The sequence below is a fragment of the Ursus arctos genome, unplaced genomic scaffold (genome assembly GCF_023065955.2).
Source record: "Ursus arctos isolate Adak ecotype North America unplaced genomic scaffold, UrsArc2.0 scaffold_8, whole genome shotgun sequence".
Lineage (NCBI taxonomy): Eukaryota > Metazoa > Chordata > Mammalia > Carnivora > Ursidae > Ursus > Ursus arctos.
In genome coordinates, this window is record NW_026623100.1 from 85,379,129 (window position 1) to 85,393,006 (window position 13,878).

At 39.5% G+C, this 13,878-nt stretch overlaps 1 protein-coding gene across 1 annotated transcript in view; it reads left to right on the forward strand.

Annotated features, from left to right (window-relative positions):
- The window catches only part of SH3YL1 (SH3 and SYLF domain containing 1), a 38,791-nt gene extending 27,001 nt beyond the window's left edge, over window positions 1-11,790 (forward strand). Inside the window, exons 9-10 of the mRNA XM_026517894.4 lie at window positions 4,470-4,526; window positions 10,946-11,790. Of these exons, the coding sequence (XP_026373679.1) occupies window positions 4,470-4,526; window positions 10,946-11,136 (248 nt within the window). The 3' untranslated portion in view covers window positions 11,137-11,790. The remainder of the gene's footprint in view (window positions 1-4,469; window positions 4,527-10,945) is intronic.
- The last annotated feature ends 2,088 nt before the right edge of the window (window positions 11,791-13,878 follow it).

Here is a 13,878-nt window from a genome sequence, read left to right on the forward strand (position 1 = left end):
CTTGTCAGTGTAGATTAAAAAACTACTCATCTTACCTCCAGGAACCCCTTTCACACAACGGAAAGATCTCAGAAGGTTTGTTTCTCCTGCGTGTTCCTCATGAGCATGTGTTCTAACACCCACACGCCTGAAGATCCCCTGGGGTCCCCAGGCCCCTTGCTTGTGCCAGCTTGGGCTGTTGTCTCCCACTAGGAGCTCCCGTCTTCTGGACCTTTCTTGTGCAGACAGATGGTGCCCTCCCCACTTTGCACAGTGATGACTGTGTCCTTGCCGGTTCACCTTTTGGTCTGTCCACATTTCTGCACACTAGCTCTCCTTACCACACCTTCTCGTGAATACTTTCATTTTCCCTTGGCTTTTTCAGTTTCTTTATTTGCTATTAGGTCCCTACCATTTGTTTTCGTTTTTCACGCATACCGTCTTTCTCAGACAACGTATCATCCCAAGTTTTGAACACCAGTTTTTGTTTCAGTAAAAGGAAAGTTAAAAATTGGTATCTATTTTTAACCTTTTATTTTAAATCTCACCTGTTCCTAAGTTTTTAATTAAAAAACTGAATCTTGATTGTTAATTTCTTTACATATCTTCTTCACATATCATTTTACATAAGTGCATATATGGTTCATGTAAATTTTTTAATGCATTGATTTTTCTTTTGTGAGTTGCTCCCCTTCCTGATTTCTCCTCTTAACTCACATGGCACCTGTACGCATTCTCATCCCAGGAAACCCATGCTGACGACATGCAGTGTAGACGTCTGTACTTCCCCCATATATATCTTTCTTGTATATTCCTATACACAGGCACACGTACAAACACATAGATTCGCATGGACAGAATATTTTGTTGCCTTATAAAAATGCTGCCATATTACACATGTTTAACTTTGTCTTGTTTGTGAGTTTTGCTAGTTTGTTTAGCTGAACAACACCTCACAGAAATCCCTGAGTCAACTGGTCCAGCTCTAATTATTCTTTTGAATGGCTCTTTAATATTCCATGGTACAAATGAACATATTTTGTTCAGCCACTCTCCTATTAATAGGTACTAACTTCTTTATTTCAGCTTTTTTCCATGCCAGCCAGCTCCACAATTTACATCTTTCTCAATTGATGTGTCTACATCCTGGCACTTTTATTTATTTTTGGAGATAATTACCAGGAGTGGATGTGATAGGTCAATGGATATATTTTTAAACTTTAACAGATTTGGTAGATTATATTTTGAGCTTTTACTGCTGCAGAGACTCATCGGCCATTCCCCACTGTAGTGCTTCCTGCCATGCACACTCCCCGACCAGGCACACCCCCCACCATGCACACTCCCTGACCATAGCTTTTCCCACCATGTATATTCCTCACCACTATTAGTGTTAGAGTGTTTTGAAGTATTTCCATGTCTGAGGGTTGGTTGTATCTCCTTTTTAATTAGATTGTGTTTGCCCCTATTAGTGACCTAAAGATTTCTTCATATAATTGCTGGTGTTTTAGATTTAATCTTTTCTGATTGGTCCATTTTCTCCGTTGGAGTGTTTGTTGTCTTTTCCATTTGAAGAAGAACTTTGACTATCATTTGGGTTACATTTTTTTTCTACATGTAGCATTTGTCTGTTGGTCTTGTTTTTCATACATAATAGTCCCCCCTTATCCATGGGGTTATGTTCCAAGATCCTAGTGGATACCTGAAACTATGGATAGTACTGAACTTTATATAAACTATGTTTTTTCCTATACATACAGACCTATGATAAGGTTTAATTTATAAATTAGGCACGGTAAGACATTAACCAATAAATAATAATAAAATAGAATAATTATAACATACTGTAATAAAGTCATATGAATGTGGTCTCTCTGTCTCTTAAAATATCTGACTGTACTGTACTTACCCATCATCTTGTGATGACGTGAGATGATGAAACGCCTACGTGGTCAGATGAGAGGAGGTGAGGGATACAAGCATGTGTTGTGACATTAGGCTATTATTGACCTTCCGACAATAAATCAGAAGGAGAATCAGCCACTTTTGGGCTGTATAACCACAGGTAACTGAGACTGAAAAGCAAAACTGCAGATAAGGGGGGACTACTGTATGCAACATGCAACTCTAAAAAATAATATTATAAACTTATACTGATTCTATGATTTGGGATATTAATTACAATAACGTTACATGTATAAATTAATTAATTTGGCATTTGTGTGATAATCTTTCCATTTTATGCTTTCCATTTGTTAAGGTATTTTTCTGTCATTCCTAAGATTTCATAGTTTTCTGTGCCTTTTTTGTTAAATTTATTCCTAAGTACTTTATAATTTTGGTTTGCTGTGGTGAATGGAATGTACATTCCCATTTCTTTTCTTTTTTTAAATTTTTAAAAAAATTTTATTTATTTATTTGAGAGAGAGAGCGTGAGAGAGACAGCATGAGCAGGAGGAGGGACAGAGGGAGAGGGAGAAGCAGACTCTGCTGAGCAGGGAGCCCAACGTGGGACTCGATCCCGGGACCCCGGGATCATGACCTGAGCTGACCAAAGGCAGACACTTAACTGACTGGGTCGCCCAGGAACCCTGTACTTTCCCATTTCTATTGCAGAGTGCTTGTTTTTATGTTGAGAAAGTCCTAATTTACATGTTTTTTGTCCTGTATCTGATCAGTACCCCAAATCTGTTATTTCTAGTCAGTTTTTAAAAATAGACTCTTTGGGAATATTTATACCCCCTTCCCCATGCTGCCAATGTTTATTCGTATATTCTTAGGTCATAAATTTCTTAGGCCAGCAGCCTTCTTGTTGGCGTGCATCTGTCCTTGGGGTACTCAGACACTCCCCAGGGTTCGCGGGCACAGATAGTGTAGGGAACCCCATCTCCAGAGCTCGCTCCTACTTACCTTCTTTGTGAAAGCTGGCTCCGTTCAGAACACCACATGCAGGCTATCCTCTCTGTCTTCTAGCCTTCCCAGTGTTTTTTTTCACACTTGAGTAAGAAAAGCCCCCAAATCATCCTGAATCGTACTATGCTACATTGCCTCCAAAATGTAAGAACAGTGACCCAATTTGAAATACAGATGTTGACGTAGTTAGTGAATGATTCTGACGAGTACCAGATCCTTTTGTCAATCTGTGATTTGTTTCTCTGCTTTCAACAAAACCGAAGAGACACAATGGAATTGTCATATAACGTAGAATAACCATGGTAGCTAATATTATTATTATTATATATTTCTTATTTTAAAAATCACATAGCTAGGTATCACCAAAAAAGTTATAGAAGTACTATTTTATTATTGTTGTTTTAATTAGAGATAAGTGTGATTTTTTTTACCTCCATCTCAGAAGGAATATAAAATAATTGTGTTACACGGCTGTAAAATGTACCCTTCTGCCCCTCTCTAGTTTTTATAAGGACCAGCTTTTCTAGCACCTATATCTTTAAAAAAGAATACTAAAATACGTTGAACCTGTGTCATTCTAGAAATAAGAAATAATCATTCTGTGTATATGAGCTAAATGTCTTACCCATTTATGGAGATGCATTTCAAATAAAAATTGACTCTCATGTTTAGTAAGTTAACGAGATAATAATAGTATATTTAAGATTTTGATCAGTTGTGTACCAATAATGATTACTATAATAATTCAATCTATAAGAAATTATTTAATAGAGCCTTGTACTTACTTCAAATAACATATAAAAAATAAATTTATGTACAAATTTTTGTTTTAGAAGCTGTTACATAAAAATATAATATTAACACATTAGTATAAAATCTTTGGGACAAATGGAATGGATATATGACTTGAAGGTTAAAATGAACATTACATAATTTCTGACTTTTAAAAAAACTTGTTTTTTAACTCATGATGGAGAGTATAGATATAATGATGATTCATATTTATGCTATGATATTTAGATTCTGTTATCCCAGAAAGAGATATAATTATTTAATTTAAACAACAAAACTGAAATATGCTACAAAGTGTGTCCTTTACAACTTTTAGGCTTATATTGAACAATTTTAGGTGTTAATTTAAAAATATAGGAGTGAATACACACTGTTTAAAAGTTATTTTAGGGGTTAAGCAAACAAGGATGTTTGAAAATCATTGGCTTGGGGGCTACAAACTTCTTTAAAATTCAGGTATCATATGATTGCTTCTGGAAAAAAGGATGTATGTGTCTTACCCGTGAGCGTGTAATTCCAAGGTCATGAGTTGTAGTTTCAGCGCTTCTAACCCTATAGGTATCAGATATTAACCCCCTGCCTCATGTTCGGGGTACTTTCTGGGTTTACTCAGGCATTCCTCTTGATGTAAAGTGTGATAAAATAATGATATTTCTATCAATCTTAGAGATTTAAAATACCTGCTTCGCAAAAGCAAGATTTGGCCATTCTTGGCTACTTTATATAAGATATGCTAATAAGTCTTCTAAATGCCTCCCTCCTTTTGCTTTTTTTCTGTTTTGCAGGTAACAGAAACAAATATAAGCTGTACCCTGAACTTGCCAGCTATCAGGAGAGAGCCGGTAACTAACCTATCTATGTGTTAAAAATGATTCATATCCATGGCATAATCACAGACTTTCTAATTAGTCTGGCGGTCTGTAAAACTCCGTGGGAAGGTGCTGAACACCCCTTTGATTTATAGGGTATGAGAAGTACTTCATGTAAAAAATGCTATGCTTTTGCTCTCTTACTTGCTTTGAATCTGAGGGTAAGGAGGGCGATGGGGAACAGTTGCCTGCCAGGGGCACCCAGCTTGGCAGTACGCGCCGCGGACCCCCAGGGGCTCGTCCGAGGACCAAACCACAGGATCTTTTAAAATATTGTCATGATAGAATGACAAGGTTTGTTCATTGTGAATTATAGTCATCATCACATTTTTTCCTGGGCTTTAGACCCATGAATATTTTTATATTTTCAAGGGATTTTTTATTTCTCATGTTCTGATATTTTGCTGTTACTGGGAACTACTTCATAAAGCTTATTAGGATTTGCTGTGATGAAAACAGCCCCTCAACCTGTCTTACTTCAATATTCTTTAGAAGATATTCCTTAAAGAGTTAAGCATTATTTAGAAATCTGAATGGGACACGGAATGAAAGCAAAGGTTAACCAGCTGTAAAGCAGCCTGTTTATTTTTTCACATCGTCTTTTGTCACTGAAGTCACAGAACCATACATTCCTGGGTAAGTAAACTACAGGGCATTACCTGTTTCATGTAAACAGAATGTCAAGGTAACTAAGTACCCATTTCTTTTTAAAATTTATAAAGATATTTCAAAATGTCTCTTAAGCAGAGTTCCTTAAACAGAAGTTGACCTTTTCCTGATGGATTAGGGTTTCTGACGTTCCTTTTGCTTCCAGCCTGGCTCCCATCGTGTGGAGCCCACTTCCGGCCGGCCGTTCCCGCAGGAGCTCGGGTAGAGAGAGTCCCGTGTTCAGAGGCAGTCTGATGGCCTGGGTTTAACTGTGAGAGAATGCTGTGCTGCGGTCTCAGGCACAGTGAGAAAACTCTGAGAGGCTTTGAAAAATGTATTTTGCTCTCGTGAATGTGATTTACGACCATGGTAGAGATTACTGAGATTGTCATAATTGGACCTTTGGATACACACCCTTCAGAAGCAAAAGTGGTTAACATGTAAATATTTATACCCAAGTAGCATACGCATCTAGAATTTTATATAGCAGTCTTTTAAAGACTCTGTTAGAACTAGACCTACACTTGGGTATCCTGCAATTAAAGCAGTTCTTAAATTTGAGGTCAACAGACAAGCTGAGCTGCTGAGGGAGAAGGGCCAGCAGGGCACTGAGGGACAAGGGACAACAGAGGCTGTGGTGACAGTGGGGACAGTAGCTGCTTTTCCATGGTTCTCTAGAGCGTGTGCCCACAGGCTTGGTGCCTAGGGAATGTTAGCAATACCCTAAAAGGCGCTGAGGGCAGCGTGAAGTTATAAGAAACAAACCCTGGGTGGGCTCTGGAAACAGGACCGGACTTGAACTCGATACTTTGACCACTAGCGATTCCCAGAAATTACCAGCCCGTGGTTGGTCAGTTGGTCAGGTTTTGTTTTCATATTTGAGGGTAGGATGAGTTAAATTGTGTAAACAGTAGGTACTAGGATAATATTAATTTATTTTAGTCCTTTCTTCAAATATAAGGGATTTTGAAGAAAAAAAATGGACAGGAAGATTTTTAAAAAGTCTATTTTTGAAATAAAACTTACTTTACATGATTGTGTTTTTTTAAAAAGCAGCTGTGGAACCAGTTAAATTCTTACAAGGACTTTCTCACATCCTGGCCAAGCACTGTTGCAGAGAAAAGGCACAGGGCCCAGTCCGGAGCCTCAAGTTAACCCTGTCCTACCAGGACATCCAGGCCCCCCATGGGCTTGCTCTCAGCCTGTCCCACACCCACTGACCAGATTCACTTTTGCATGGGCTGCTGGGCAAAGCAGTAATTCTCCAAATTGCGTGTACTTTTGTTTTGCACACTTTGGAAGCTCCCCAGGTACATGGTACGTGGGCCTCTCAGCCAGACAGACTTGCAAGTACACAGCCTCGTTTACCATACCTTTCTGTCGCAGCCCGCGTCCTCCTGTGGCAGGCTTCACCACCCGCCTCCTGTCGACCCTGTAATTTTCAGTGACAGTCTGGGCACATGCACTGTGGGGCCACCCCGTGCTGCGTGGACGCCCTGGACCGAGTCACTCTGTGCCAATGGTACTCCTTCCCCCGTTGCAGCGACCACACATGCCGCAGACTTCACCTTTTGAGAACTGCTTTTCTGGCGACCTCCCCTAGTGGCCTTACCTGCCTCACTCACCAGTGACTCTCACCGTCTTCCGGAGGACGTGGTCCCCAAAGTGACAGGCACCACACCCGGCCTGGGGAAATGTGGTACCAGAGTTAAGTCAGCCATGCAACTCACCACTACATTAAATGTACACAAAACCAAGACGCGTTTGTGCTCTTACTTCTGCCGGGAAATGGACCTTCCAAAGACTGCGATTCCTTTCCTGAATCATGTCTGGGGCCAGATACGTGGGTTACGTGTGGGTTATATTAGCGGACTCCATGGAGAAAGCAGCTGGGAGTAAAGGAGTGACACCCTATAGACCTAGTCTGTTTCCTGTGAAGTGTAGTCCTGATTCGGGAGAGAAAAGGAACCCGTATTTGAATTAAAGTTGAATATTACGATGAAAATGGCTAGTTGCTTCCAAGAGCCCCCATATTTCTTAAACATAGAAACATAAAACTTGAAGGCATAGATTACTCAGAAGGGAAGGGATCTGTGAATGCCAGGTATTTTAGTTAGCAGTGGGGCCTGTTTCCCGGTCCCCAGGGGGCTCTCCCTTTCTGGAAGGACATACCTCCCTCTAAGAAAAAAAAAAAGGCCCACCTTTTTTTAATAAGCTATTTGTGGGCATTAAACTTTTCCTTATGGAAAGTATCCCTAATATTTACAGTAAAGAACTTTGAGTCATTTTGCTTGAAGGAAAAACTAACAGTAGAGCATGGTGTCAAATGGCCTGCAGACCGTTACCCCCAGGGAGCACTGGTCTTCATTGAGGCCTGGTGTTCTCGTGGGTGAATTTTCGCCCAAACCCCTCCAACTCCTGACTCTTCTTGGGCACACCCTGTCTGCCTGTCTTGCCTGTGTTCTTCCCCAGCTCTACTCAAACTTTGCTCATCTCTGCTCAGACTTTGGATGGGGAGAGGAGGAATGTTGAATACCAACCTCCTCGAAGCCCACAGGACTGCCTTCTTCTCTGCTGCATCTCAGAAACCACCTGCCCTGTCCTTAGACCCCCTTTCCCGTCACCACTCCGTCCTTAGAAACTCTGATTCGGAGGAAGCTGGACAGCACCTACACGGGAAGGGCAGGGACTGAACCAAGTCTGTGACCTTGTCTGCCTTTCATTCAGTTCATAGTATCTTTCTTCCTCGAGTTATTCATCACAAAATATATTCCTAAAACCAGTAAGAACCAGGTCAGTTATCAGCGATTAACCAGGATCATCATCCAACATTCTTATAATTTATAGAGTCTAGATAATTCAGTGATGCAGAAAAATATGCTAATTCTCCTTGAAAATTTGCCTAACAAAAGTGAAATGCTCTGATAACCCTAAGTTCAGTCTGTCGAACGCAGTTCGGTACCTGTGTGGCTGCAGAGACCCTTGGGGTGTGATGTCAGTAGTGATTATGAGTCCCTGGGGACAGACTTCTGAGCTTCGGGTCTCACCTCCTTGGACAAATTGCCTGACATTCTGTACAGTGGGGTGACAGCAGGACAAATTGCCTGACATTCTGTAAAGTGGGGTGACAGCCTCGCTGACGGGGGGCGGGCTGAGCACACGGCAGGTGCTGTCACGGTGTCTGACTGTGCACAGTGGCTGCTCTTGCTGTATACTCAGGGCTGACACCTGTTATCATTGTGATCATCCTTCATGCGTTTTACTTTTGTACCTAGTGCCGCAAATGTACACATGTATGGCTGCTAAGATAGCTGTGACTTCCAGAACATTCCCTGATGGTCACTAGGACTCTTCTTGCTTGCTTCTTTGCATTATCCAAGGTGTCTGGGAGACAGGAGAGAGGAGGAGTTACTTGAGGGTTTTCATTAATTAAGTTTGGTTGAAAGAGGTTGAGCTTTATGAATGGAGGTGGTACTTATTAAGTATTGATTAGAAAATGATGTTCAGAATGATTTTTTCCTCCAACATTACCTCACATTCCTCTGATTTAATGACAAAGAGGCCGGTGGTGAGGACTTGCTGTGTGTCCCATCACGGTGCGGGATCACAGCTGCTTGTCACATACACGGTAATGACTGCTCATTCATGTGTGTTGGCTGTTACTCAGCTGGTTTCGATGATATCCCGACTTTATCAAAATTCTACACTTCCGTGATACACTTCTAATCTTCCTTAAAATTGATAGACTAAAAGTAAATATAGTATAAAATATAAAAACAGGCAGAACATGTTTGTATGATAGAAAAAAGTAATGATACCAGGAATATCTCTCATGTAATTCCATTAGTTGTTATTAGGGCTATTTCTTTAGGAGAACTCAGAGAACCACACGTCACGTGCTTTTACAGAAAGAACTGTAGCACCATCTTGTGTGAACTACAAATTCCGTGTTTCCGTCAACGTAGTGTAATTAGAGTCTTGACTTTTTATTTCTTACTGACAAGCCAAATTTGGTTTATCTTTTATTATTATAGTATTATAGGTTCAAAGGAGTAACTGGTTTTTAGAATTCGGTTATTTATGTTTTCAGTGTATCTGCACTAAGATGCATTTAACAAGCATCTAATTGTCTAATATGTGCACAAAATATGTGAAACAAATATAACATTCCATGTAGCTGAATACACAGAGAGTATCTGTTTCTTTATATTTCTTATGACATTATACAGTTTATAGTATTTAATGTTTTTTACTCCTATTAACTCCTCAACTCCCAAGGTATTTTTTCCCTAATACAGTACAGAAAATTCTACACATCGTGTTGAAACTCTTATTAGCCCTATGCAAATGTACTTCTTGTGCTAATTTGGGTTTTATCTGTTTTGAGAGAAAGTATAAAGTAAGCACAGAAATAAAAACAGCCATGAAGCCTATGGAGACAATGTCTGCTGACGAATCGGCAAAATGCATCTGAGCTGGAACCCTCGAAGCCAAAGGCTACAGAGCTTGGCTTTTGTTTTGTTTTGTTTTGTTTAACATTTTGTTTTATTTTTCATCATGATAAGTGTATGCTTTAATCCCCATCCTGCGGCCTCCCTACCCTATGGTAGCAGTAGTTTGTTCTCTATAGTTAGGAGTCTGGGTCTCTTTCTTGGTTTGTGTCTCTGTCTCTTTTTTTCTTCCATTGCACATTGGTTTTGTTTTTTTCTTAAATTCCACTTGTGAGTGAGATCATATGGTATTTGTCTTTCCCTGACTGACTGATTTCCCATAGCCTAATACTCTCTAGCTCTATCCTGGAGCGTGGTTTTTCAATTAATCTTTTATGATATAATCGTGACCGTGAGTGTGTTTTTCTCTAACAGCTACACTTCATGGAAACCATGATGACCATTCTGTTAAAAGGGGAAAAATGTAAATACAGTTGACCTTTGAACAACATGGGGTGGGGGGGTTCAGGGGCACCAAACCCCATGCAGTTGAAAATCCACATATAACTTTTGACTCCCCCAAAGCTTAACTATTAATAGCCTACTGTAGACCAGAAGCCTTACCAAAACATAAATAGTAGATTAACACATATTTTGTATGCTGTATGTATCATATTCTGTATTCGTATAACAAATGAAGCTAGATACAAGAAAATATTATTAAGAAAATAAGGAGACGGATGCCTGGGTGGCTCAGTCAGTTAAGCGTCTGCCTTCTGCTCAGGTCATGATCTCAGGGTCCTGGGATCGAGTCCCGCATCAGGTTCCTTACTCAGCAGGGAGCCTGCTTCTCCCCCTGCCTCTGCTGCTCCCCCTCCTTGTGCTCTCTCCTGCTCTCTCTGTCAAATAAATTAATTAATTAAAAAAAAAGAAAAGGAGAAAATACATTTATGGTATCATACTGTTTATCAAAAAAAAATCCATGTGTAAGTGCACAACTGTGTTGTTCAAGGGTTAACTTGTAGTATTATAGATTATTCAAATGGTTATAACCACGGATATTTGCTAAATACATAGTTAAATATATAATAATATGCAGTTCGACTTGTATGGATTTAGGAAATGTTATTACCAAACATTTGCTCTTTTCGAAGAAGAAAAACGTAAGTTTAATAATATGATGAAAATCACACAGACCACACGCTTTAAGGCATTAGGATATCAAGTACTGAAGTTAATTTATATCTTTACCTACAACCTTCCAAGGTTTTCCCATTAAAACTGTGAATAATGTAAATACTTTGTTTGTTTTAGGCCATGTGAATCAACCCATTGAAGTGACTGCATTGTATTCTTTTGAAGGACAACAGCCAGGGGATTTGAATTTTCAAGCTGGAGACAGAATCACAGTTATATCAAAAACAGATTCACATTTTGATTGGTGGGAAGGAAAGCTCCGAGGTCAAACTGGCATTTTTCCAGCCAACTATGTTACCATGAATTAAAGTTTATATTATTTTCTTCTTTGAGAATTATAAAACATTTATTTCTCCACTGGCAGGATTTGCTCTCCAGTTAAGCAGTGTTTAATATAAGTTTTAAAATACTTCTCTTTATTCTATAAACTTTTATCTAATATGTAAAAGATTTTTTATCTCTATAAATGGTTAACTTACATATCTTTAAATACTTTGTACTAATTTTATCACATATACTACTTAATATGCTCCAATTCATATGGTCACAGTCCTTTTGTGTTCATTTTCAACCATCACTAAACCTGTGATTGGCTCCGTATATGGTCATTGCTTATTCTAATTTGAGAATCTTAAGGGTAAGGGCATGAATCCCAACTCATGTATTTCTATTTGCAAAGAGACTAGAGAAGGAATCAGCTTAACAAAGGTATTAAGTAACCCTTCTAGTTGTAGGTACAAGCTAGAATATGAACCCTTAAGAATGATCTCTGTTTCTTCAAACGTCACACGTATGTATATTGGTGGGAGAAACATGCTGCTGCAAAGTCCAGCCACTCTGCACTGAACAAAGATGACGTTAACTTTGCTTCTGCGTGAGGTTATGTTTATTCATTTCTAGTAGGAGAATCGACTTATGTTGACATGGCCTTGTTGTCCCTAAATAAACGTTTTTTTAAATGATAAGTTAATGTCTTAATTTTGTTTTTCTTACTTTCTCTGTGTAAAGCAAGCGGCCCTGTGCTTGGCCTGAAGGTTAAAACCCACCACTGTGATTGGCTGCCTAACTTTTCTTTTTGGCTTTACTAATATATACTTGACAAACACAACCGTAGAATATTTAAAGGCTACCATGTGATGATTTGGAATACATGCACACTGTGAAAGGGTGTGAAACACACCCATCATTGCACACAGTTACCTTTTTTTTTTTTTTTGGTGAGAACACTGATATTCTACTTTCTTAGTGAATCTCAATTATATAAAACAATATTATTAAACTTAGTCACCATGCTGCACGTTAGACCATGGAAAACTTGTTCCTCTTACACTGGAAGCTTGTAGCCTTTGACCAGTCCCTCTTAGTTTCCCCACCTCCTCCCCCTGGTAACCGCCACTGTACTCTGTTTCTGAGTTCGGCTTTTTTACACTCCCACGTAAGGGAGGACATCCAGTGTCTGGTACTGACTTATTTCACTTAGGATAATGGTACATCCATATTTTCTCAAATCCCAGGGTTTCCATGTATATCTGTATCTATATATATATCACATTTTCCTTATGCTTTCATCTGTTAATGAACACTTAGGTTTTCTATATATAATAGCATGTCATCTGTAAACAGAGATAACTGTGCTTGTCCCTTCCCAATGTGGCTGCCTTTTATTCATTCCCTAACTGGAAGCCTGTATCTCTCACTCCCCTTCACCCCCTTCTCTTTCTTTTTCTTGCCTCATTGCACATATAGGACTTCCAGTACTATGTTGAGCAGAAGTGCGAGAGTGAGCACCCTTGTTTGTACCTGATCCTAGAGGAAAAGCTTTTAGATGTTCACTGTTGAGTATGATAACAGCTGTGGGTTGATCAGATGTGTGCATGTTGTTTAATCTTCACATATTGATGAATTTTCCAGGTTTTTTTCTTGTAATTTATTTCTACTGTCGTACCACTGTGTTCAGAAAAGATGCTTGATAGGATTTCAGCCTTTTAAAGTTTATTAAGACTTGGTTTGTGACCTGATCTGTCCTGGAGAATGTTGCATGTGCCCTTGAGCAGACTACATCCTGCTACCATAGGATGGAACGTTCTGCATGTGTTTGTGGGTCCATCTGGTGTGACATGTAGCCCAAGTCCAGGGTTTCCTCACTGACTTTCTGCCTGGATGATTATTCGTTGTTGCAAGTGGGCGATTGAAGTTCCTCACCCCCTGCCTCACTGCCCCCCCCCGTTGTTTTTGTACATTTCCTATAGGTTTTTGCTTGTGGTTACGGTGAGGCTTACACAAAACCTCTTAGAGTTACAACTGTCCATTTTAAGATGGTAACAACTTTGAATGCATATAAAGCTTTTTTACACCCCTCGTTTTGTGTTTGATGTCACAATTTACATCTTTTTACACTGCACACCCATTAACACTATTGTATAGTTATTAATACTTTCTTTTATGTTTATACTGGAGTTATTACAGTATCGGGATATTCCGAATTTAACTATACAATTACCCTTACCAGTGAGCTGTACTCTTGCATGTTTCCCTCTGACTAATTAGCGCCCTTTCATTTCAGCTTGAGAACTCCCTTTAATCTTTCCTGTTAGGCTGCTTTAGTGGTGATGAATTCCTTCAGCTTTTGTGTGTCTGGAAAGCTCGTTCTCTCTCCTTCAGTTCTGAAGAACAACTTTGACAGGTAGAGTATTCTTGGTTGGCAGGTGTTTTCTGTTTTTTTGGGTTTTGTTTTTTGTTTTTCCTGTCAGGACCTTGAATATATCACCCGAAGAATGACCTTCTAGCCTACAGTGTTTCTGCCGGAAAATCTGCTCATAGTCTTATGGGGTTTCCCTTCTACATAACAAGTTGGTTTTCTCTTGCTACTGTTAAGATTCTGTCCTTGTCTTTAATTTCTGGCAATTTAAACATGAAGTCTCTCAGTGCAGGGACCTTTAGATGCATCTTGTTTGGAGTCTGTTTCTTTTCTCAGGTGAGGGATGTTTTCAGCCATTATTTGTTGGAATAAGCATTCCCCCTTTCCTGCTCTCTACTTTGGGGACCCCTCT